The following is a 22587-nucleotide window of genomic DNA, read 5'->3' as shown; positions in this document are numbered from 1 at the left end:
TTATGTAACTAGGAGTTTAACAAAAGGGAATTGAATGAGGCAGAATGAAGGAATTACCACATGGTCATACTGAATTTCTATATAGCCGAAAGAATAAGAAGAAGAAGAAGAAGAAGAAGAAGAAGAAGAAGAAGAGTTTCTCACTTCCCCAGTCTCTTTGCTAGATCTCCTCGATAAATCCATGCTGCAGCTCCTGCAGCCACTGCTCCCAGGGTCCCGAGGACCAACGTTGTGTTACTTACGTACGACTCCTCATGCACACGTCCGATCTTGGTCGTCTGTTTTCCAGTCCCAAAGACGACCTTGCTGGCTCTTACTCCACCCTCCTTTTCAGCATGTACACCCTTACCATTTACACCATTACCATTATATACAGGCTTGACGCTTGTGACCTCGAAATCCTCCCAGTCAACCTTGCTCATCATCTCCTGATAGTCAATCACCGTGCCAGACCAATTATTCGTGATTCGCCCCTCGCTGTTCTTGTACCAACTGCTACAATTCGGGTCCGCAAACGAGCTCGTGGCAAGTTTCTGCTGGAGCTCATCATTGTACACTTTTGTGCGCTGGGCGTTAGGCACAAGGCCGATTCGCTTGCCACGGTTGCGGGCGTCGAGGACAGCGGCAACGAGGGCGTTGAGATAGCGCGACTGGGCCTCGATCATGAGGATGATTGAGTTGTGGCCTAGGTTCGTGTTGGGTCCGTAAAACATACCAAAATTAGGTAGTGAGGGTACAGAGGTGCCGTATAGGGCATAGGCACCACCCTTCCAGATGGAGGAGAGGCCGCGGTTTTGTGTCCCGGTCACGTGAATGGGGTGTAGGAACTCGAGGGTACGGAAGCCCGTGGCGAGGACGATGGTGTCATGGTCGTGGTGTGTGCCGTCTTCGAGTTCAATGCCCGATTCGGTAACCCTGCGTATCTTTGTGGTCTCAAGCTGTGTCTTTGGGCTCGCGAGAGCGGGAAAAAAGTCGTCGGATATGATGACGCGTTTGCAGCCTGGGTTGTAGTCTGGAGTGAGTTTTTCCCAGAGATCAGGCCGGTTGGGAATCTGCTTCTCCATCATGCCCTTGCAGGCGGCACGGACATCTTTGGCCATGGGGCTTTGGTTATTGCTTACGGCATCATAGAAGGATTCACGGAAATCCATCATCATGCTGCGAATGCGCCAGCTGACAGGGGGCACATAGCGCTGGAGGGCACGCCTGAAGTCGCTGATAGGACTGTCAAGACGTGGAATGACCCAGTTGGGAGAGCGCTGGTATACTGTCAAGGAGGAGATCTGAGGCAGAATGTCGGGTATGATTTGCGCAGCTGTTGCACCTGTTTGTTTGGTTGAGCTAGCTTGTCGAACCACTGAGCACTGCGATACATACCGTTTCCAATGATTCCAACACGCTTCCCCTCGAGGGTGTGGCTCCAATCCCAGCGTGCAGAGTGCATGACTTTGCCTTTGAAGTCTTGCAGGCCTGGTATATCGGGATATCGAGGCTGATTAAGCTGGCCGACTGCCGAGACCAGAAAGTCGCACTCGATGCTGTATCCAGAGGCAAACTCAGCATCCTTGCTACCGATCACATTGACGTCAACTCTCCATCGGTTTTTGGAGTCGTCCCACGTCGCAGCCTCGACGGCGGTGTTGAAGCGAATGTATTTGTACAGGTTGTACTTGCGTGCTACATTCCGAAGGTAGTCGAGTATCTCCTCTTGCCCTGGATATTCTCTCGTCCACTCTGGGTTTTGCTCAAACGAGTAGCTGTACAGCATGCTCCAGACATCACAGCAGCAACCAGGATATTTGTTGTCATGCCATGTGCCACCAACACTAGAACTCTTTTCTACAATGATGAAGTTGTGGCATTTGTTGCGTTTGATGAGATCAATAGCCATGCACATGCCTTTAGATATTTAGCCCAGTACGATCAGGCAGTCTGACTGGGATACTGACCAGAGATGCCGGCCCCGATGATGACAACTGCAGCATCGGTATGGGTTTTGTTCTGGACCGGAACCTGATGCCATGGTTGCGAGCCGCCCATGATGAAAGTACTCGAGAATGTAAGGATTAGGGGATGGAAGAAGGATTGAGCGGTCTAAAGGGGGGATACAAGAGACGAGCTCGCTCGGCTGAGTAAAAAGCAAGCCACGTTATATGTGCAACCAGCGCAACGCCTGTCCTGCCGTGCGGACGAGTGACATGACCATCGAAAAGCTTACAAAAACCCAGCAAGCGGTATAGCACCGGCATGACGCAGTGAGTGGTGGGGAATACCATGGAGATTCTCGGCCAAAGTGATTTGCAGACAGCTTCCCCTCTTCCCATATCCGTCCAGTTCCCGCCCGAGGTTGTGCAGCATGGTGCTTTGTCATTATGCAATTACGCTCCCGTTTTTACTACACTCGGACATATTAAGCCTAATGAAGAAGAGTGCAAATGGATTATGAATCGAATGCCCTGGCCTGCTGCAATCCATGCGCAGAAGTGTTCACGGGTGATAAGGAGCAGTGGTGTGGGCTCTCAGCAAGACATGCGTAGCGGGTTGTGGGGAAGGCGCAAGGGCGGGGAAGGCGGTATCCGGCAATGGTGGGCCATTGGGGCCGGAGTGCGCCAATCACCAACTAAACTCACCAGACGCGCCTGACAACAACAGGTACGGACAATATTACAGACCAGCCCAAGTTGTAGTGTGTCGTCAACGAGTGTAGTGGACAAAACATACAGATGTGCGCATGTATGTACGTACATATGTACGAAAAGGATGAGCTGAACAGGGCGCCCCGCTTCTTCGCCGACCGTCTGGGTGGCCTGGCAGAGTGCCTGGTAGTGTATGACCCCACGATTCTTCTTGTCGTTTCCCTTTTGGACCAAAGGCCATGTTCCGCTTCTATTGCTCAACTCTTTCTTCACCGCTGCTGCTTCTGCTGCTGCTGCTGCTGTTGTTGTTGTTGTTATCGTGGTTTCGCATCGGCCTTGTTGCTTGGTTGCTCGTCATTGTCTTCTGGCGGAGGGTCGAATTCGCGCGTGTGTACCACGCCCCATCGCACTTTTTTCTCTCCTCGGCTATCATGGTCTTGGTGGCTGCTTGTACAACGTGTAGAGCCTGTGGAATCTGTAGGATATGTAGAATCGATGGAATCTGTAGAATAAGTCGAATCCGTACAACTCGCAGGCTGTGGCGGTATGGCTGGAATTGGAGTGACTGCTCGTATTCGCATCCATGCCTCGCTCATCTCCAGCCTCGATATGGGGAGCCGGCCATGTCTGGGCTGAGTCTTGAGCTCGCCTCGTGGAGTCCTTGAGTGTCCATGGTGCCGGTCTGCAACAGTGCTGAGCCTATCACGGGCGGTGGGGAGTTGTGTCGACGAGACGTGCTTGGCTTCTCTGCGGTGATGAGCATAATGGCGTCTGTCGTGCAGCATGTAGTCTAATGCATGATGCAGACACGGGCACTTCATCGCTGAGGGCGTGGGAGCCCGCGAGGAGGAAGCTGCCGTGCATCTCTTGACATTGCAAGAAGGCGACGAGGAGCAGCGGGAGCCGCTGAAGCCTCTCCATGGCTTCGACTTCTAGGGTTGCTGGGAGATGCATGGACGTTTTCTGAGAACAACTGGCCAAGCGCAAGACGGACTGACGTGTACGTATGACACAGGCGGTGCACATGGAACACTGCTCCAAACTATCTCGTCATTTATAGCAAGCGCAATTACGCACGTGCCTGGGGCCCAAAGTCTGGCGTCAGCATCGTGTTTGCAACAGGCGATCCGGTTGCTGTGACCGATGGCGGTTTTGATGGTGCATGGCATGTCCAAGGGCTTGCCATGGATGTTGTGACGGATCCCAGGCGGGTTGGGTGCATTGGGTGTAGGGCGGTACACGTGGTGATGTCACGTGGGGGCAGGGGGCGATGTTGGTTCAACGAGGCAGGGCTCGAGTCAAAACCATTCTTGGCCTCGCCGTCTGCATCGACTTTTTGCTTGTTTCTTGTTTCCCGTTGAACGGCACGGACCCCACAGCAGACATGGGCAGACTCGCAACATCCAAGTAAAGTAACCAAGCATGCGCTGGCGGGCAGACGACACAACAACAAAGCTAGGTGAGGGGCTTGTAGCCGGAATTGCTCGTGTGTGTTGATGAGAACTTCAGTGGGCCGTGGGCCGTGGGCCGTGGGCCATGGGGACCCGTAATGGACCGAGATACGAGAGAGCAGGCGGACTGTTTGGCCCCAAGCAGCAGGTACAAGGCGTTGAAGCGACCGTTTGGAGGTCTGTTCTGTGCGGTCGGTGCACAGCATTGACCCGCCCGGAGGCTGTTTGGGTTGTGGGCATGCGAGGGAAATAAGCCAGCCAGTGGCAGGGCCAAGGTGGGTTTCGCCAACACAAGACTGGCGGGATGCTTGGAAGCACGAGGCTGGTCGCGGTTGGACGGCGGATGGGGCGTATGCTGTGATACTTGCCTACTCTACATGTCCCTATACATAAGTACACACTAGATGCTGCACCCCGCAAGCAGACGCGACAGTTGGGAGCGGCGCACAGAGGGAGAGCAAGACAAGAGAGAGAGGGAGGGGCAGCCGGCGTCCAGAGCGCCTGTGGGGGATTTGGGATGGTGGGTGGAGCTGAAGCTGGATCGAATCGAACAGTCATTACTTACAATAGTCAGTAAGTAGTCAGTAGTCTATGAGAGCCCATGTAAATCAATCCATCCATCCAAGCATCCAGTCCAGTACACATGCACACAGCTATATGCGCTTAAATTCAATAGCGCCGTCCGCTCGCTCTAGGTACATGGATGCGGCGAGCCAGACCATGTCATCATAGCTGATTCCTCTCCTCGTACCCAGTGAGCAGCGGACAGCGACAACGCCTTGGATGTCTCCCCTCCGGCCATGTACACAGATATATATGTCTGAAGCTGAAGGATTGCCTGCACGACGAGTAGAGACACGCCCTGTTCCCCCCCACCCATGCAGCCGTGGCGGATGTGGTAAGCTGAGGTCGAGGACAGGTCGCTTGTTGCAGCAGTGATTGGCCGCAACCCCAGCGTCTCTCCGTGTTCTCGACTGTTGTGGTAGCACTGGGTCTGCGCATGGCGGATTGGGTCGCACCCTGTCCTGCTGCTAGCTGCCATTCTGAAACTCAAACACCTCCTGGCGGGAGCCACCATTGCCCGCCTGCCTGCCTATACTTGCCCATCCCATGTCCGTCCTCTTCTCCTCTTTTTTTTTTCTTCTTCCTCTCCGGCGCGCGCACTAGACGCATGCCCACTTCCCACCACCTCTCCCCACAAACACAACTACGGTTTCGCTGCAGTAGTCGGCAGTAGCTCTGTCGGGCCATTGCTAGCCGACCATACATACTCTACCACTTTATCACTACGTACGCGCACGCCCTCCCGCACACCGTCATCACTGCAGCCGTGCGCACTGGTCGGCCGCACTCAGGCTTATTCCTACCACGCCTTTGCACCTAATAATATTCCTCTACGCTTTCCCAGCTTGCCACTGCCCAGACTGTCTATTTAGTAGTCGTAATCCACATGGCCCGCAAACTCTCCTTCACTCTGTCTCCTGTCGTGCGTACTCCACCAAAATCCTCGATCCACTTGCTCACATCTCCTTCTTTTAGAAAACCGCCTCCAAGCAGGACCTTGCCGGCAAAATGACGCCAGAAACCAACCCCCTACACGCCTCGTCCCACAAAAGACACTCTTCCAAAGACACCATATGTGACAGCTCGCCCTGGATCAACCGCCGCGTCCTCGACACCCAGACCGACCAAGAGCTGCGCGCAGCATGTCACCTCATCCTCAAAAACTTCAAGCCCTCCGACCATGGCATGGAGAATACCGACCCAAAGCTCGATTTCGCCGGCCTGGGCTTCAGGCCACGCAAAGAAAGCAAACCTCCTCAGCCCGCCGATGTCAATGCGCGTGTGCCTGCTGCTGCCCCGCCAGAACCCGCCTCAACGTCGTTCCTGCCACGATCGCGCAGCACAAAGGTCCGCACCAGGGCAAAAGCAGACATGGAGATAAGAGCAAGGCAGAATGGTGATCTCCCCGCGCGAGCAAATAGCAGCCGCAAGCGTGCTGAGCGAGACGCTGAAAAGGATGAAAGACTACGCAGCTTTGGCAAAGCTTCCATGGACGTACCCAGGCCCGCCATATCTTGCATCTCCAACGAAGACATTACTCTTCCTGTCACCGTTACATCCACTCTAGCAACCTCAAAGAATTCTGCCCCTCACAACTTTGATGATCCCGTTGCTGCTGCAGATGCCCAGGCATCCGAGTGGATGCGTCTAGAAATGGACAAGAGGCGCCAACAAGACACGGCAGATCGCCAGCGCCGACCCTCGACCTCGGTCCGCCCGCCAAGTCGTGCCGCGAGTATCAAGGAAAGCGTCATCGAATATGTATTCCCCGGATCTCGAAGTCGCGCCCTCAGCCGCGCACAATCCAAGGAATCCCTGCGTTCGCCAGCCGACAGTAATGACACTGGCCTTTCTCGCAATGGCTCAAATGCAACTTGGCGAAGTTGGGGCCTGCGCCGCATGAAAAGTACGAGAAGTGAAAATAGGTCAGGGTCCTCGCATGGCCAGGGAGACGACGGTGCACAACCTAGAAAGTCAGAGTCGAATACTGTCAACCTCAATAGAGAGCTTCCACCATTGCCCAGTCTGGACAGCTGGAAAGAACCTGAAAAGCCCAAGCAAGAAGTGGCATCTCCCAAATCACCCACAGCCGAGACACACATTGCAAGTCTTATGCGTCCACAAGAACAGCATCCAGAACGCTCGCCTGCCGCACGGAAACAGCACAGGAGGAGTGGGTCAGATACTTTGGCCATGCAATACACCGCTGCCTTCCCCGCTCGCAAATCCTCCCGCCGGCAGGGCACACAACCAATTTCCCAAACACCCACAAGTGCCGTTCCAGCCAGTGCCGTATCAGCCAGCCCCAAACCGACAGAAAAACTCGCAACAAACGCATCCTCATCAACCACCAATGTCGACCAGCAGCAGCACACCAAAACCGCTTCTTCAAGCTCGCAAACCCGCCCCCGCAGCGGCGAAAGCAACACCACCGCCCAAGTCTCCAACTTTTCCCACCGCATGAGCATCGACTCACCCGCCGTCCTCAAAACTCTTTCCAACGAACCCAAGGCCCCCGCCAAGGAGGAGCAGAAATCCAAGCTCAAAAAGATTTTTAGCGGCTGGATCCATAAAAAAGATAAAAAGGACGATTGGATGCACAAAATGGAAAAGGAGGGTATCAAGGAAGGTGTCTTGGTGCAGGATAGTAATGATGCTCTTGCTGCTCCTGTTGTGAGGTATTAATCCTTTTCTTTCACTTCCTCTACCTTTTCTTTTCTTTTTTCTTCCTTTTAAACTTTTACCTGCACTTACTACTACTACTACTACTACCACTACTACTACCACTTATTACCATAACTTTTACTCCCTCCCAACATCCCAACTTCTTTTCTTTTCTTCTTTTCTGGGTTCACTTCCGTTTCGTCTGTATTCAAACAAAAAACCTTAATTTCTTATACCCTTTTTTTCGTTCTTCTTTCGGAGGGGAGGTGTCATGGAGATTCAAGGAATTTGGTGTGTACTTGGATTTGTAACGATGAAGACAAAAGCTGCATTACACTACATACATACTTATATATATCATGACCAATAATGCATGTATGCTTTGCCATTGCCATCAAGATTTCTTTCAATGCGTTTTTCTGTTGGATTTTTAAAGCAAAAATGCGGGTTGTGTAACTCTGTTTTTTTATATACACCAACATGTATGCGTTACTAGAGATACCGGTATTTCAAAACAGTCATATTTGTTCGGTGAAGAAGGCAAAAAAAAAAGTCCAAGTAAATCTTGATCCAAAAATTGTACGTCATACTAAACCACCCCTTCACCACAATGGTCAACAATGGTCAACAATTTCACGTTTTTTTCTCTCTTAGACACTTTCTCCGTATCACATTATACAAGCTAGATGTACGGAACCATCATCAGAATGCCTTTGTATACAATAATACCACTAGCATACCACCAAACCCCATCTAATACACGCTATCTATGTATGCCATTCCGCTAATCCTGTGCATAACCCATAGAACCATAACCGTAAACCATAACCCATAACGGACAAACCATGCGTCGTCCATGACGCTCAATCATGCGCCTATACGCTATGCTGCAGCACTCTCAACAATGTACCCAGACGTCACGCTCCAAACAGGACCGCTCGCATCATTTGCCTTAGCCTACCAATCACCCTCTGCACCATGCCCTGCACTCGGCGCGCCATCCAAATGTTGACATGCACAATCAAAAGCACCACAATCAAAGGCATCAGGAAGAACAGGAGCGCGTAGGCCGGTCCCATCACCCCAAAAGCCACCACATAGTCGATGAACCGGTCCTCGTACTCGACCAAATCGTCCGGGTCGAAAAGGGCTAGTGGCTGCCGATCGTCTACCATTCCGTAGGCACCTGCTTCCTTCCTCGAGCTACATTCCATTAGTCATCTAATTTCTCAAACTGTGACAACGGGGGCGGGCGTGGACACGGGAATCACCACCTGTCCACTCCTGACCCTCCTGACAAGACAGTGTTGAAAAAGTTGCCATCACCCCCGCCTCCATAACTGCCACCGGGGTATCCACCACCCCCTCCGTATCCACCCATGGCACCCATGCGGTTTTTACCTTGGTTCTTTCCATGTTCGACAATAGAACTCTTACGACCAAATTCCTTGGCAGCCGATACCGAGTTTGTAATAGATGCCAGCAAATTAACCAGTTGGACATCCGAAGCCTCTTGCTGAGATTCGAGGGTAAAAGCAGCAGCGTCTGGGGGGGCAAGAATCTTGATTCGAGCGAGCATAGCGGAGATACTGCGAAGAATTGAATGGTTTAGAGGCAATGAATGTTGCTCGTCTGGTGTAGGATTGATGGGTAGCGAAGCATCGGACAGATATGACGGTGGAAGCGAGTTGAGGTAGGCGTGGAGCAGAGCTATACGTCGACCAAGCATACGAATAGCGTTCATCTTTGCTGTAAGGGTAGACAAAACTAAAGGTCGGTCAGCACTTCTACATCATGTCCACAGTCTTGAGGATGGACTTGCTCTCTTCATCATCTGCGCTCAAAATTTGCGACTCCTCGATTGGAGTATCTTCCGGCACCTTCTCCTTCTCTTTCTGTTTGCTTCGCGTGCTTCGTTTTCCAGCATCCTCGTCATTCGCTGAAGCTTCGGCACTCGACACTGGAACATCGACTGAGCCCTCAACCGCAGTTGCATTTCCTCCACCACGGGCGACAAAGTCTACAGATATCATCTCGGCCTCACCAGTCTCAATAGAGTACACTAGCTCCCGGAACTTGGTTGACTTTGGTTGTACTGCGCCATCGACATCCATGACCTTATCGTTCGGTTCGCTCGACGTGCTAACAGAGACGGATTCGTAGACTGTAAGTGGCAATTTTCCGGCAGCAGTTTCCTCAGAGAAGGAATTTTCAGGGTGGAAGAGAACAAGTAATGGCGATTCGGTATAGACTTCAGATATCCGTGAATGTATGGGAAGAAGGTGCGGCTCGGGGCCAGAGGCGGGACCAAGGGTGAACCATCCGACAATGTCGAGTTGGGGCTCTTTGTGTACATCCTTGACTGGCATCTCCGTAAGCGTTCGTTTGGGTATACCTGTTAGGAAAATGGGGTACGGCTTACAATCCTCGATCCGCTTGCTGAACCAATCGTCATCGAGCGTTGTTTCACCGTCCTCGTTTGACTGGAGTTTTGCTTGGAAAGCGACCTCCATGGTGATGTTCTGTCCATCCTGTGCCCCCAATATGGCACCGACTACCGGTCCTGTCTGCTGTCGTAGCGTGTGTCGTGTTACACAATCGGTTATTGTGAGGAGGACCAGCGGGTGAAGCTGGACTGTGGGACTGGCGTCAGAGGCGCGGGTGGTTGAAACAAGCGGGTTTCCCGATGATTCCGCCATTTTTGTTGTGTGCACAAAGTGACTTGTCTGATGCACACACCGGGGGGTCTGGAGGGGCAATTAGAAGCTAAAGGTGGAGGTGGAGGTGCAAGGCAATGGCGGCGGTATCGTCAATGGTGGGGAGCTTGCTAGGCTGCAGCTGCTGCGGTTCGTGGGGTTACGCCAAGCCGCTAGTCTGGAGCTCTAGCTGGCAACTAGACTATTACTACATGACGCGATTCTATCGACTACAACCAAACTCCTCACAATTTCACAACTCCATCCATTGCTCCTTAACCGATTACCATTTATCATATTTTCCAGCTCAGTACAGACCGGAAGCTTTCCTTTGTCAACCTTAACCCTAGTTGATATCCCAGAATATTCTACTCCGGATGCGTACTAAAACAGAAGCGAGTGGTATCTCAGTCTTGAACAGAATCCCAAAATCATCCTGTGAACGCCAGGCTACAACATGTAGCACTCCCATTACACCTCCAAGCATTCTCTAATACCCACAATAGCCCTTGAAGAAAGAATTTACACAATTACAGGTCGGCCGTATCTACATCTCAACAAGGACTTTGACAACCAAGTTGCCGTCCTTGTCCATGGTCTTTCCGGCGAGCTCGAAAGCTTCTTTGGTTGAAGCGAGGCCATGGTATCTTATCAAAAATATTAGCCGTTGTTCTGCGCTTATGCTAAAGGATTACTCACCTGTGCGTAATCATGTTGTCGAGGCTCGGGAGGACACCTGCGGACAGGATCTTGATACCTGTTGGGTAGGTGTTTGCGTATCGGAAAATCCCGATGATGTCAACTTCTTTCAAATGTGATGCTGACATGGGAAGAGTTTGAATCGGTGTGCCCATGCCGACCATGATCAGCTTGCCGCCGGGTCTGGTTGCCTGTGGGTTGGTCAGCATTGGTTCCACGTCAACTCCAAGGGTTCACTTACATAAAGTCCGGCTTGCATGCACACCTCCTTGCCAGTACAGTCAAACGTCACATCGGCGCCTTCAAAGTCAATCTCGTTCAGCGACGCAATCTGCATAATGTCTGCAGCAAGCTCCTTTGCAGCAGCAAACTGCCCCGCGCCTTCGGTTGCTTGTGCTTGTGCAGTCACGATGTAACCCTTATTCGCGAAGCCGTTCGCTAGAGCATAATTTATGCGTCCATAATCAATATCGGCAATGACAACCGTTGTGGCACCAGACACCTTGGCCATGGCAGCAGTCAGAAGACCAACAGTACCTGCGCCGAAGACGATTGCAGTGTCACCCTGCTCAATCTGAGCTCTCCTGGTTGCATGGATCGCAACCGAAAGTGGCTCCAAAAGCGCAGCCGACTCCATGGACACGTGTGAAGGGAGTCTGATTAGAGTTGTCAGCTAAGGCTCGGACTTCGGGTCGATCATGCACAACATACTTGTGGCACCATTTTGCAGGATGGTTGATGCGTTCCTGAAGGGTCCCCTGAAAGTGAGGTACAGATTTGGCACTACTTCGGAACCTCATCTTAGGGCAGAGGTTGTAGCGGCCCCTCTGGCATGACCGGCAGTTATCACACGGCACACCAACCTCGAGTGCAACGCGGTCGCCAATCTGGTAGCCAGTGACATTGTTGCCGATGGCCACAACAACCCCAGCAGACTCGTGGCCTAGCGACAAAGGCTCACAAGCCTGCAGATCGCCGTTGCGGAACTTGCTGTAGTATGAGCAATCACTGCCGCACAGCCCGGTGGCTTTGATAGCGATCTGGAGTTCATTGGCGGCGGGATCTGAGATTGTTCGAGTTTCCTATTTGAACCTGTCAGCCTGCCGTCTCGGATGTTCGTTGTATACGAATGACACCCCCACGGACAGTGGGTAGGCGTGGGGTGGGATAACGAAAGCGGAAGGCATACCAACCGCAAATCCCTTGGCCCATGCAAGACCGACGCTACGACGGTCGAAGACTTTGTGTAGTGCCTTGCTGGGATTGGGCAGATATCTGCTAGAGCTGAGGGCGCCATTACGTGAAAGATATAAAAGTAGTGGGAGATTTGGCAATGGTACGGGAAAAGGAGAAGGAGAAATGGCTAGCAGGAGCCCACCCCACGGGAGCGTGGAGGCTGATATACTTGTTGAGAAGACGTGTTTCGATCAATAGTAAATGGGCGCGCGCTGGGCTTGCCTCAGATTCGTGCATCGGCGAGATAATGGCATCGCATGAGAGGAGACTTGAAGGTTCCACGTCATTTGCTAGGCGGCTCAATCTGGCGGGACAAGCAAGGTCAAGGGTGGACAACCAAAAACTACTTGGTACGGTAGCCATTGCCTAGTCATTTCTTCATACCGTTACTCTGGTAGTATACGTGAGGCTAGATCGTCTTGTGGGTACGCCGCGGAAAGCATGTGCAATTCGACCGAAGAACTAGCGGCAACTGGTCTTGGCCCGTTTGAAGTCGTTCTGCCGAATCAACAGCTACCAACGGCCGGAGCATGCATACATAGGATGCGATATATGAGCAGTAGTCATATTGTGGTGTCTATTGTGGTGTCTATTGTGGACGGGCCTTTTGGCGATGCCCGTCTATCAGAGACGAAGCTGGCGTTGTGAAACGGCGATAAGGCACTCTGCGCAGCTTGCCTTCAAAGGTTCCGTTGGGATTGCTTTGAGTGGATCAGTCCGTTCTTGTGGCCCTGTCGCTGCATGGATCCCTGGATGATATGCAGGAAACATCAGCCTGATATGCGGGCTGTCCTGTGTCGAGGGTGCCAGCCGTCAAGCCATATCTCCACAATAAGTCTTCCGAGAACCCCAGCGCAACGTCAGTGCTGGACTCCTAGGGCCTATCTGCCGACGGAAGAATACGAACGTTGACTGGCTAGAATACTTGGCTGAGTTTCCAGAAGACCTCTGGAAGCCCCCTGGAGCAATCAAACCTCCTGGGATATAGTAGTGTCCTAGTACATAACAGTGCGAACGACTCACACTCGACGGCGCGCCTCCTCGCTAAGAGCCTCGGTGAGGTAAGATGCTTATCCTATAGCGCGCTACCTTGGGGATGCTAGGGCAACAGTGTGTGGTCAAAACCCGTTGGCTGGATGTCGGCTTGTAGTAGGTCGGACGTGCGCAACGGTGCACCTACCATGAAGCAGCTACTAGTTCAACGAGAGGCATGAACTCGCGACCGGTCTGTCGGAACAAGAAGACGTACATAAGGCTTCTTATCGGGGCGACTCCAGAGTCAACTGCACAAACGACTGGTCAACGGCATATCAACCAGCTACCAGCTGCAGCTACGACCGAGGAGCGGCCACCAACGGCCAAGGGGATTTGACATGTGCCACTGGCTTCTGCATGAACATGACGAGAAGGCACCGATAACGCAATGCAATGCTTTGCCGGATCTGCCAATCCGACCGAGACATGAGGTTGAGCATGGTCCACCCGCAATCGAGAGGAATAACGGTGATCGTGGCCGCATGGTAGGAACCACTAGACAGGGGTGGGCCACGAGCGAGATGAGAGGTCGTTGGGGCAAGCCGTAGGTACCACGGAATGAGGATATATCTCTCCGACCGTTTGGCACGGACGCCCCTACGTACGGGACGGCAAAAGCACACGTTTGAGAGCCGCTCCTTGCACATGGTCGAACCTTGTATGACAGAGCACCATGGTGGCTCCAGCCGTCCTGGCAGCTGGAGGTAGACCAACCTCACACGTACCCAAGACACAATACGAGCTCGCCACGAGATGCTATTGTATAATATGCACGCTGATAAGACGCGATCATATACGAGTCGCATGTACTAACTACTACCTCGACTTGCTTCGTGACACTACTCAAGACCCTGCCGATAGCCCGTACGAACCCTGAGATCATGCATCACCAAGCAGCAAATCCTCGACCTCGCTGCATGGGCCTTCGAAAGCAGAAGGCGGTGAGCTTGGTCAAACATTGCGCGCCCATTCCCAACTCGAATTTTAATACTACCCACTCACACGCGCTTTATCGCAACTTGCATCAAGCATCTATATCTCAGGCACCGGCATTTGCGTCGCAGCGGTGAGCGGGTAGATCTTGGTCTTTTGCCGCCAGAAACCTGGGACGACGAGTCAATCTTGATCCTGGGGTTGTAGCCGCTGCTGGAGGCGGTCTGCCTGCTTGACGTAACGGGACTGCATCCTCCTATCGCACCCTGGGTACGTATACTACCCAATCCCAAAGAAGCTACAGATATTGCGGACGTACGGCTCCGCGCCAGTCCATTGGCAACACCCTCATCGCGCCGAGTACAATTCACAACCACCAGATAGCCACAAGGTACAACGCAGTGACACCACTGGCTATACTCTGCAGCACAAGTCCCAATCCTCTGGATGGCGCACGGACGGGGACCTGCATCCCGAACATCTTGTACCAGGAAAGTAACATGTTCCAAGATATCTTTCCCACTCACAAAACAAATGTGGTGATTGTTCGCTTGGAAGAATACGCGGCAACGCTAACGGATGAGCGTTCGAATCAAGACGGGACAAGAACAAAGGATTGGGAAGGATTCAGAACACCCGGTTGCATGTCAATGACAGGCCAAGTGCCTAGTACTACTACTTTTGCCGTTCTGTGAGAGGTTAGAACCTCCGGAGATACCGAGGAAGTCACCACCATCACAGCACGCTTCGCAACGCCTCATTTCTAAGGGTAAAAAAAACCGAGGGGATGCCAGTGCGTTGTAAGCGAAGATCGGAGATTGTACAACACATGGCAAAGTCTTGTCTGATACAAGTGAAAAGAGTCATCGTCTTAATTGCCACGTTAGTGATCTTGCATTTGACCGATAGGTAAGGAATGCCGACCATCGACGACTACATGTCAGTAGCTAGCAAAACGAGATGGTGACGCAGGCCAATCTGCAACACGGCCTTGAGTGCGGCCTTAGCAGGGATCGACTCGACATTCAAACCCTCATTTACTCAACATGCAGTTTGCAGTCAGCAACTCGTCAGCAGCGAGTCGTCAGCAAGAACATCAAATCCACATTGCCGAAAACTCTAATTAAACAACCCTCGTACTAGCGTACCGGCAACCCGATGTCGCTCGATGACAAGGGATGCAATGGAAAGCATATGCCGGACCAAACAATGGATAGAGCCGCAAAACTGCAATTGCAATTGCAATCATCTTTGCTCCCTGTGCATGTATTCGGTATTACTGTATGTACCTAGAGGACGATCTTGCAACCTCAACCCTACAGTCACTGTACCACCAGTCATGCGACACGGAAATGATATAAAAACAATTCCGTTTAGGCGAAATTTCCATGGGGCTCCACTACTCCTTGCATGCACACTGCACACTCGTCACCCGGGCGAACCGTTAGGGGGTCCCGAAAAAAACATGCTCAGACCACACAGACGTACCCACAATAGCTTCGTGTCTATAACTCGTTTCAAAGTAGGCGGAATTACGGTTATTGTATCCCCGTGGGATTCTACATATTGTGCTATGCTAGCGCATCCTTTCTAGATCCGTCTCAACCCCCCCCCCCGTTTTTTACAATTGACTGTTTGGGTGCTTGTCTACAAGGCCTTGCGCCACAAACCATTGGCGGATAATTTGATTCACCTCGTCTGGCTTCTGTATCATGGCCCAGTGCCCAGTCGCCACCTCGCCCCTGGTGAGTTGTGGGATGAAGTTCTCCATGCCCTTTGACAACTCTGGCGTGAGGACCATATCCAGCATTCCTTGGATGAAGAGAATAGGCTGCGTAATGGTCTTCTTATCAAGCAGCTCTTGCTCTTCTTCCCAGTTCAAGCGGCGTGTGCGGTACCAGTTGACTATATTGGGCAATCGGGTTAGCTAGAGGATTTCGCTATGCGAATGTTGGTTAGGAGCATAACGTACGGGTAGGATGGATGCCGTGGTTAGAGTATTGCTTGACGTAGTAGTCTAGTTCCTGATTCGCTGTCAGTACACCATCGCTTGAGGAAAAACAGCATCCACGCCTTTCTCTCTGAAACAAGACAATGACGACAGTTGGTGACCATGACCCGTAGTCCAGGTCACACTCGTGTCGAGCAAACAAAAAAGGGGCCGATCTTCTGGATGTCGTGCCGGCAATCCTGCACCAGATACCCAGACGGGTAACAATGGCTGCCGAGCACGTCTCGCTCGTGACCCATTATCAGTGCCTCGAAAGAGAAGCTATCTTTGCCTTTCTCCCGGTTTCCCCGACTTTTAACCTAGGAAGAAGAAGAAAAGGGGTCGCCTCTCGACACGCGTCCCAGCATAAAGAGATCAACAACGTACCTTTCCCTTCAGGAGCACGCCCTCTCCGACCTTTGCCAAGTTCTCAGATAGCACACCCTTGGTAGGGTTGAAGACAACTTCGCCGTTTGGTCCCTTGGCGCCATACATGCCCTTTAGGAACTGTCTGATAGTTTCCTCATCTTTGATCACCTTCTCCACCTCACCAGAGGCAAGATGCATCTGATATGCGAACTGGGGTACAGGCCCCTTGACAATGTCTTCAATGGGAAAGTATTTTTCAGACGGCGCAGTATACGGCGTGCAGATTGAAAAGACGTGAGTGATCAGCTCGGGATACCTAGATGTGTCTGTTAAAGAAAAGTTCTTATCGCGATTGGAGAGTCGGCTATGGAAATTTACCATTGAGCAGCACGCCAAACGACGGCACCTCCCCTATTCCCGGTATCAGTATATTGATTACTCGTCTCGAGCAGAATCGTCGATGCGACGCTGTAAAACTCACCAATCATGACCTCCTAGCACAATTTGCGGCGCCTCGACTTCCTTGGCCAGCGCAGCAATGTCATCTGACGCCCTCTTCATGCCGTATAGATTGAGCGGGTTGGGGGGGACTTGCGGAGCAGCCTATACGCAACAAGATCAGCGTTTTTCGCCTTTCACGAAGAGTATCTTCCGGGGAAGAAAGAGCAAGAGAAGTATGGAAAACTCACCGTTCCACCGTATCCCATCATATTCGGTGCCACGACGCGGAATCCCAAATCCAACAGAAGCGGGATCTGGTATCGCCATCCCATGGCTAGATCGGGCCATCCATGAATCTAGGGTTTGCTGCGTTAGTCGAGCTATTCGGAGTATATAGTGAGTCCGTCTCTCTCTCTTTCTCTCTCTGCAATAACCATCCCAAAGCCACATTCTCCTTTTCTCTTTCTTTTCTTCATATAACCCATGGTTACTCCGGCTATAACAGAAAAAGAAGACATACCAGAAAAACAGTCTTCTTCCACTCCCCCGACTTGGGCACACCATACAAATACTCGTACGTCTGCCCATTCAGCGTCGCCTTCTTGACCTCGATGCGCGAGTCAGACTCTGGGTTGATGGGTTCGATGTTCGCCATCTTTCTTGTCGTCTTCTCACTTGGCTCCCAAAAAAGAAGCTATAGTCACACTAGGAAAAAAGATCACTCGTCTGTTCCCAAATACAAAGATGAAGGACGGAAGATGTTCAAGGTAAATGTTTGGGTTGTTTGGGTCAAAAAAGAGAAAGAGCAGTAGTTGATATGCTTTCTCTCTCGGAGCCACTCAAAGGAGAAGTTCGTACGGTAGCTTGCTTTCGTACGAGGTGTGATGCAAAAAAAGCGGATATGCCGAGGCAAAGTACGTACCAAAGACGGAGTGGGGTCCGCGTCACATCTAGTACGATAGCCATCACTGTCGGGCCTATTTGTGTGGATGTCTTGTTTTCTTTGGTTTGGGCACATCATGCTACGTATCGCGACTCATTTTGCAATGTTGAGTTTATATAGCTAGCAATTAGAAAGTATACTGGGTGTTTTAAGTAAACATGGCAAGGAGGAGTCAAGGGGTTCGAGTTGAATTGTTGGATTATATGTATTTTTCTCTAATAGGTTGCGTCCTTGCATGCGTATGAAGCCAGAATCTAGGCTCGCAACCTGCAGCTTTATGCGATAGTACAGCTGGACCAAGACAGACGAAAGTTTGTAACTTGATTGTCTGTCGCTCTTCTACCGGGACACACCCACGCTTGGTGTGGTAGTCAGCATGCAGTGTACATCCTTTCAACTCAGCATATTGAGCAACATGTAGTTTAAGTACTGACTTGTCGTGCATAATGACTTATCACCATGCTGCATCAGATTAGGCTGTATGATGTAGTATGACATCACAACAGCGAATGTAGTAACAAGAATCCCCAATTAGGATATTGTTGCCTTCTTGGGTTCTGCTCGAAAGCATCATCGCACCATTGCTCCACGTCTTTACATTGAGGTATGAATCGGATAGGACCTAGAGGCTGAAACAAGTTCTAGTAAGGAAGATGATCGGCGCGTGGAAAGACGAGTGTCAGAAGAGATCGAAGGTATTGTGTCCAAACGTATATCCACGAGAAAGATATGTGGTTAGTGAATAGTGGATGTCAAAAAGAAGGAAGCTCCCGGCGGCACTCAGTAGATGACAGTGTCCTCGGCAGCCTCCTCTACGACATCTTCTCCATTCTCATCTTCATCATCTTTGGTAGGCTCCTCGGGGACAATGTCACGACTTGCATCCCTGCCATCCTGCGTATCCTCGGTGGCGTGTTCATCCCTTACTTCCATGGTGGTGTTGGGATTATCAGAATGTCGACGGTCTATTTCCATGTCTTCAGGCGGAGCAGTGCTGTCATTAGTGGCACCATTGGCTGTGGATGTTGTGTGAGGTGCATCTGTATCATGGCTCTTACCAGTCTGGGAATCTGTTGCATGTCGGTTCATTTCGTCGGCAGTGTCCCGCTTCCGCTGATTATCCGCGTGTTGGCGAGCCTCGTATTCAGCCACCTCATGTCTGATGATGTCTTTGGCCTCGGCTATTTGGTCTTGTATGCGGTCGTCTTCGTCGGGGCTGGTTTCCCAGGGCTTATAGTACTGGACCGGGAATTAGCTTTCGGGAATGGGCAACTGGCTTATGCGACAACGTACGAGACGTGGCTCTGTCTTGGTCTGGAGGAAGTGGGCCATACTGAGGAGGTTGTCATGACGGATGCGCATCTGAAAATGGTAAGCCCTTGTTGAACAGAGTGTCATTTTTTGCCGCGTCTTACTGATTCCCTCTCGAAGCGCTTCTGTTCTATCCATCGCTGCTCTTTTCGCCTTGCTGCGCGCTCAGCCCTCCTCTGTTCGCTCTCGTGGTCTTCCTGCTTGCGTTGGGCCAACTGTCTCTGCTCGATTTCGAAGCGGCGTTTTTGTGCAGTAGTAGCAGTGTTCTGTGAGAGCGCTCCCAGGACGGCGCCGAACAGCCTGCGCTCTCGTCCCCTCTCGCGGCGCACTGGGGCAGGCTTGGTGTCTCTAGAGCCGGAATCACGTCTATCGTTGTCGCCGGATGTATCGTCAGCTTCGATTCGTGGTCGCTTTGCCGGGTCGTCTGAAAATGACTCCTGGCGTCTTTTCTGGCTGTATACGGGCGAGGCTGGCGCTGAGAGTTCGTCAGGAACGACTACGGCGGACGCAATAGAAGCGTCCATTGTTACATGGACCCCAACTAGGCAGCCTTCTATAGTTATGATGTGCTATATGTCCTGCAATGAAGCCAGCATGTCACGCGTCGTAGAAAAGAAAGGATGAGTGAGACGAGGCACATCTAACGCGACACGAGCTTCGGCGCAGAGCAGGCGTTCATCTCCACGGGCGGCGCTTGGCTTACGCTAGCAGCGGACCCCCGAAGCTCGACTTTCACTTCTACAACTTTCTCTCTCGCGCCTCCCACTACAACATACGCCACTTGATAAAGAGAGACATAACACAGCGATCTTACAAGTCTAAACACCTCTTGCAAAAACTCCATCTGAACACGCAAACACTATACTAAGAACCAACCCACCATGTCTCGCCATCATCCGTAAGTCCAACCCACACCCTCTCCCTCTCTTCTCTCCCCCACATAAACTAACAGCTCTCCTCACTCAGGGATCTCGTAATGTGCCGCAAGCAATCCGGCATATCCATCGGCCGCCTCTGCGACAAATGCGACGGCAAGTGCCCCGTCTGCGACTCGTACGTGCGCCCCACGACGCTCGCCCGCATCTGCGACGAATGCTCCTTCGGCAACTACCAAAACAAATGCGTCGTCTGCGGTGGCGAGGGCATTTCCGACGCTTTCTATTGCTTTGAGTGTACACGCCTCGAGAAGGATAGAGATGGGTGTCCCAAGATTATTAATCTAGGAAGTAGTAGGACGGATCTGTTTTACCAGAAGAAGAATTTTAGAAATCATTGATGGGGTGTTTGGGGGATATCAGTGTGAGTGGAGTGGAATCGTTGCCGGGTGCGTTATGCGCTGGTAGGGGAAGAGCAGAGGAAGAGCACAGAAAAGCGGACATTACGGTTGGATACGAAGGCGTTTTAGGAGTCCAAGATACCTCGAGATTTTTCTTAACGGTACCTATGCTATTTTTCTTCTTGATTGAAAGACTTTGGTACTGACAAGTTCATAAAATCTTTCTTTGGTTCATTCAAAGTTGCGAAGACACTAGTGCAAGAACGACATACCTTTATATCAATAATATGACATGGCTTCAGCATCTTTAGGAAAAGTGGACAACGTAAAAATGAATAGTTCTATTCAAGTGGCCCCTGCATCTATCTAGCAGAGCTTGGGTATCATGTTCGCAGCTCCAATGCGTGCCCCAAAAAATGACCAGAAAACGCCAAATCCAGACGCCGCTGGATGTAGACAAGCTTTTCAGCTGACAGTAATACTTAGAAATACGGTTTGCCTCCCAGATACCTCCTACGCGTACCAATCCTAGCGGCCCTCCTCGTCATCTCATTGCCCGTTCATACCTGAATTACTAAACTTACGCTTCTTGGCCTCGCGCTCGCCCGCATCCTGCGACGGCCGGTACTGATCGAGCTTACCCTGCATACGATACGTCTCACGCTTGATATTTTCCGCGTTGGCCAAGAGGTCCATCTCCGTGACAGGCGCTTCAATACTCTCCAATACGCTGTTGACCGTGCTGATGTGATTGGCGTCTTTCTTGTCGTCGCGCCAGCGGGGCGTGCCGTCTGCTTCTTGCTTGTATTTCCACTGCCCATTGTCTGTGCGATAACACTCAATTATGCGGCCGTCTAGACGCTGGTTGAGGGATTTGAGCGTTTCCCACTCGGTTGGGGTGAGGGAAATCTGGGCAAATACTTGGTACTTGTTTTGGTTGTGCTGTACAAGAAGTTCGATGGGATGCGGCATTGCATCGTAGTCGGGAATGAGGCCTTCTTCGCCGTCTTCGGGGTCAATGAGGGGGAACTCGCCGAGGCGGAGCTTGAAGTCGATTGTGTTCTCGTGCGGTGGCTTCCACTTGAGAATGTGTCGATCTGTGCCAAACTGATATGGTGTGGATACGCAGGTGAAGATCAGGCCATCGTTGCCATGACGGAGGTTCGGCAGTATGTTGCTGAACATATCCTCAAGTTTATACGCTGCATAGGTCTTCTTGCCCTTGAGCGCAAATGGCTTGAGGTCATCCGGTCGGATGTTCTTGCCAAATGTCCTCGTCAGGTACATTTCGTACGGTTTGATGACCCAATCGTGCAACCGCCCTAACCGCTTGTCTAGTGTTCTCCCCGTGACATTCTGCTCGTTGACTGCCAAACAATCAAAGACGTAGAAATTTAACCGCGGCGCAGGCTCGTTTGGATACTGGTCATGCACTAGTTCGCCGTCCAGGATCGTACCGTACAGAAAGGGCTCGGGTTCGTTTGGATGCATGTAATGCGGTATTCGAAAGGGTGGTCGCACATCGTAGTAATTGTTCTTGCGGTCAATCAGAAAGGTCAAAGGCTCAAAGGCACCTGTTGGCCCCTCCTGCCAGTGGAGGAAGAGAAGACAGCGCAAGCCGTCCGTCTTCTCACACATGAAGTATTCGTTCCGCTGAAGCTCGGCAATATGTTCGCGTGCAAAGGATACGGGCTGGGCGCCTGGAAAGCGCACGTTGTCGCGTTCGAGAAGGTCCGCGACAGCTTGTTTGAGTGGTTGCGCTTCATGGTTGGGTATGAGGAAGCCTGGTATCTGTGGCGGGGGCGCATGTGACGGTCCCGTGGCCGGCATCTTGAAGAAGATATTATGCTTTCGTGATAATACGCGGGTTTGGGTATTGCGTGTGGGTTATTAAAAAGGTGAGAGTAAAGTTGTGGGGAATAAGCTGAACTGTGGTCGCGACTACTCCAACCATGAAACTACGCGCCAAGGTTTACCTACGTAGGTCCAGTTATGTAAGCCGAAATGGTTAGCCACGTTGCACCGTCAAGGCCTTGTCTATAGAAAAAAAATTACTAATATCTCAAAGAGTCAAAGATTTAATAGCTTATATCTTTTCAATTCGCAATTCTTTGGTCACGGTTTGACGGGTGGTTATTGAGGTCTCTGACTCGCGACTCAGGCACAGAACTTGGTATGGTCACATCTATGATGGTAGTAAGTGCAATCTACGTCTAAATTGGTAATGTTTGTAACGCTTTTGTAATCGTGTGCAATACCTACATCACATTCACAATTCGCTAAGGGGAACCCTTGGTGTGAGTTGCGATATCTTCTGCCCTCGTTTCGCGTTACACTTGTTGT

At 51.4% G+C, this 22587-nt stretch overlaps 12 protein-coding genes across 12 annotated transcripts; 4 read left to right on the top strand and 8 right to left on the bottom strand.

Moving 5' to 3' along the window:
- Window positions 1–53: 53 nt before the first annotated feature.
- On the bottom strand, window positions 54–2040 carry COCCADRAFT_23117 (uncharacterized protein; the record flags this gene model as incomplete). The annotated part of the gene is made up of 4 exons (XM_007710239.1): window positions 54–77; window positions 243–1324; window positions 1378–1899; window positions 1950–2040. The coding sequence occupies 4 exons, from the start codon at window positions 2038–2040 to the stop codon at window positions 54–56; spliced, it is 1719 nt and encodes a 572-aa protein (XP_007708429.1).
- Window positions 2041–2149: 109 nt separating this feature from the next.
- COCCADRAFT_86244 (uncharacterized protein) lies at window positions 2150–2371 on the bottom strand (the record flags this gene model as incomplete). The annotated part of the gene is made up of 1 exon (XM_007710284.1): window positions 2150–2371. One exon carries the CDS (start codon window positions 2369–2371, stop codon window positions 2150–2152), a length of 222 nt encoding a protein of 73 aa, XP_007708474.1.
- A 579-nt stretch (window positions 2372–2950) lies between these two features.
- COCCADRAFT_33496 (uncharacterized protein) lies at window positions 2951–3457 on the bottom strand (the record flags this gene model as incomplete). Its single annotated transcript, XM_007710258.1, has 1 exon — window positions 2951–3457. The coding sequence occupies one exon, from the start codon at window positions 3455–3457 to the stop codon at window positions 2951–2953; it is 507 nt and encodes a 168-aa protein (XP_007708448.1).
- Window positions 3458–5537: 2080 nt separating this feature from the next.
- Window positions 5538–7336, top strand: COCCADRAFT_86036 (uncharacterized protein; the record flags this gene model as incomplete). Its single annotated transcript, XM_007710283.1, has 2 exons — window positions 5538–5573; window positions 5627–7336. 2 exons carry the CDS (start codon window positions 5538–5540, stop codon window positions 7334–7336), a joined length of 1746 nt encoding a protein of 581 aa, XP_007708473.1.
- Window positions 7337–8582: 1246 nt separating this feature from the next.
- On the bottom strand, window positions 8583–10014 carry COCCADRAFT_85996 (uncharacterized protein; the record flags this gene model as incomplete). Its single annotated transcript, XM_007710282.1, has 3 exons — window positions 8583–9099; window positions 9134–9677; window positions 9738–10014. The coding sequence occupies 3 exons, from the start codon at window positions 10012–10014 to the stop codon at window positions 8583–8585; spliced, it is 1338 nt and encodes a 445-aa protein (XP_007708472.1).
- A 544-nt stretch (window positions 10015–10558) lies between these two features.
- On the bottom strand, window positions 10559–12007 carry COCCADRAFT_33493 (uncharacterized protein; the record flags this gene model as incomplete). Its single annotated transcript, XM_007710257.1, has 5 exons — window positions 10559–10658; window positions 10711–10901; window positions 10952–11366; window positions 11422–11792; window positions 11900–12007. The coding sequence occupies 5 exons, from the start codon at window positions 12005–12007 to the stop codon at window positions 10559–10561; spliced, it is 1185 nt and encodes a 394-aa protein (XP_007708447.1).
- A 1149-nt stretch (window positions 12008–13156) lies between these two features.
- COCCADRAFT_86220 (uncharacterized protein) lies at window positions 13157–13318 on the top strand (the record flags this gene model as incomplete). Its single annotated transcript, XM_007710281.1, has 1 exon — window positions 13157–13318. The coding sequence occupies one exon, from the start codon at window positions 13157–13159 to the stop codon at window positions 13316–13318; it is 162 nt and encodes a 53-aa protein (XP_007708471.1).
- An 885-nt stretch (window positions 13319–14203) lies between these two features.
- Window positions 14204–14413, top strand: COCCADRAFT_86086 (uncharacterized protein; the record flags this gene model as incomplete). Its single annotated transcript, XM_007710280.1, has 1 exon — window positions 14204–14413. A coding segment is annotated over one exon (210 nt), but the record flags the coding sequence as incomplete, so codon positions are not given.
- Window positions 14414–15535: 1122 nt separating this feature from the next.
- Window positions 15536–17369, bottom strand: COCCADRAFT_23112 (uncharacterized protein; the record flags this gene model as incomplete). Its single annotated transcript, XM_007710238.1, has 7 exons — window positions 15536–15819; window positions 15887–15938; window positions 16292–16589; window positions 16652–16684; window positions 16755–16876; window positions 16963–17070; window positions 17235–17369. The coding sequence occupies 7 exons, from the start codon at window positions 17367–17369 to the stop codon at window positions 15536–15538; spliced, it is 1032 nt and encodes a 343-aa protein (XP_007708428.1).
- Window positions 17370–18437: 1068 nt separating this feature from the next.
- Window positions 18438–19492, bottom strand: COCCADRAFT_86248 (uncharacterized protein; the record flags this gene model as incomplete). The annotated part of the gene is made up of 3 exons (XM_007710279.1): window positions 18438–18896; window positions 18951–19019; window positions 19073–19492. 3 exons carry the CDS (start codon window positions 19490–19492, stop codon window positions 18438–18440), a joined length of 948 nt encoding a protein of 315 aa, XP_007708469.1.
- Window positions 19493–19849: 357 nt separating this feature from the next.
- On the top strand, window positions 19850–20244 carry COCCADRAFT_1809 (uncharacterized protein; the record flags this gene model as incomplete). The annotated part of the gene is made up of 2 exons (XM_007710220.1): window positions 19850–19866; window positions 19935–20244. The coding sequence occupies 2 exons, from the start codon at window positions 19850–19852 to the stop codon at window positions 20242–20244; spliced, it is 327 nt and encodes a 108-aa protein (XP_007708410.1).
- A 549-nt stretch (window positions 20245–20793) lies between these two features.
- COCCADRAFT_23109 (uncharacterized protein) lies at window positions 20794–22074 on the bottom strand (the record flags this gene model as incomplete). The annotated part of the gene is made up of 1 exon (XM_007710237.1): window positions 20794–22074. One exon carries the CDS (start codon window positions 22072–22074, stop codon window positions 20794–20796), a length of 1281 nt encoding a protein of 426 aa, XP_007708427.1.
- Between the last annotated feature and the right edge of the window lie 513 nt (window positions 22075–22587).

This window comes from Bipolaris zeicola, assembly GCF_000523435.1.
Source record: "Bipolaris zeicola 26-R-13 unplaced genomic scaffold scaffold_16, whole genome shotgun sequence".
Taxonomy (NCBI): Eukaryota; Fungi; Ascomycota; class Dothideomycetes; order Pleosporales; family Pleosporaceae; genus Bipolaris; species Bipolaris zeicola.
This window is presented reverse-complemented; position numbering and strand designations above follow the sequence as displayed.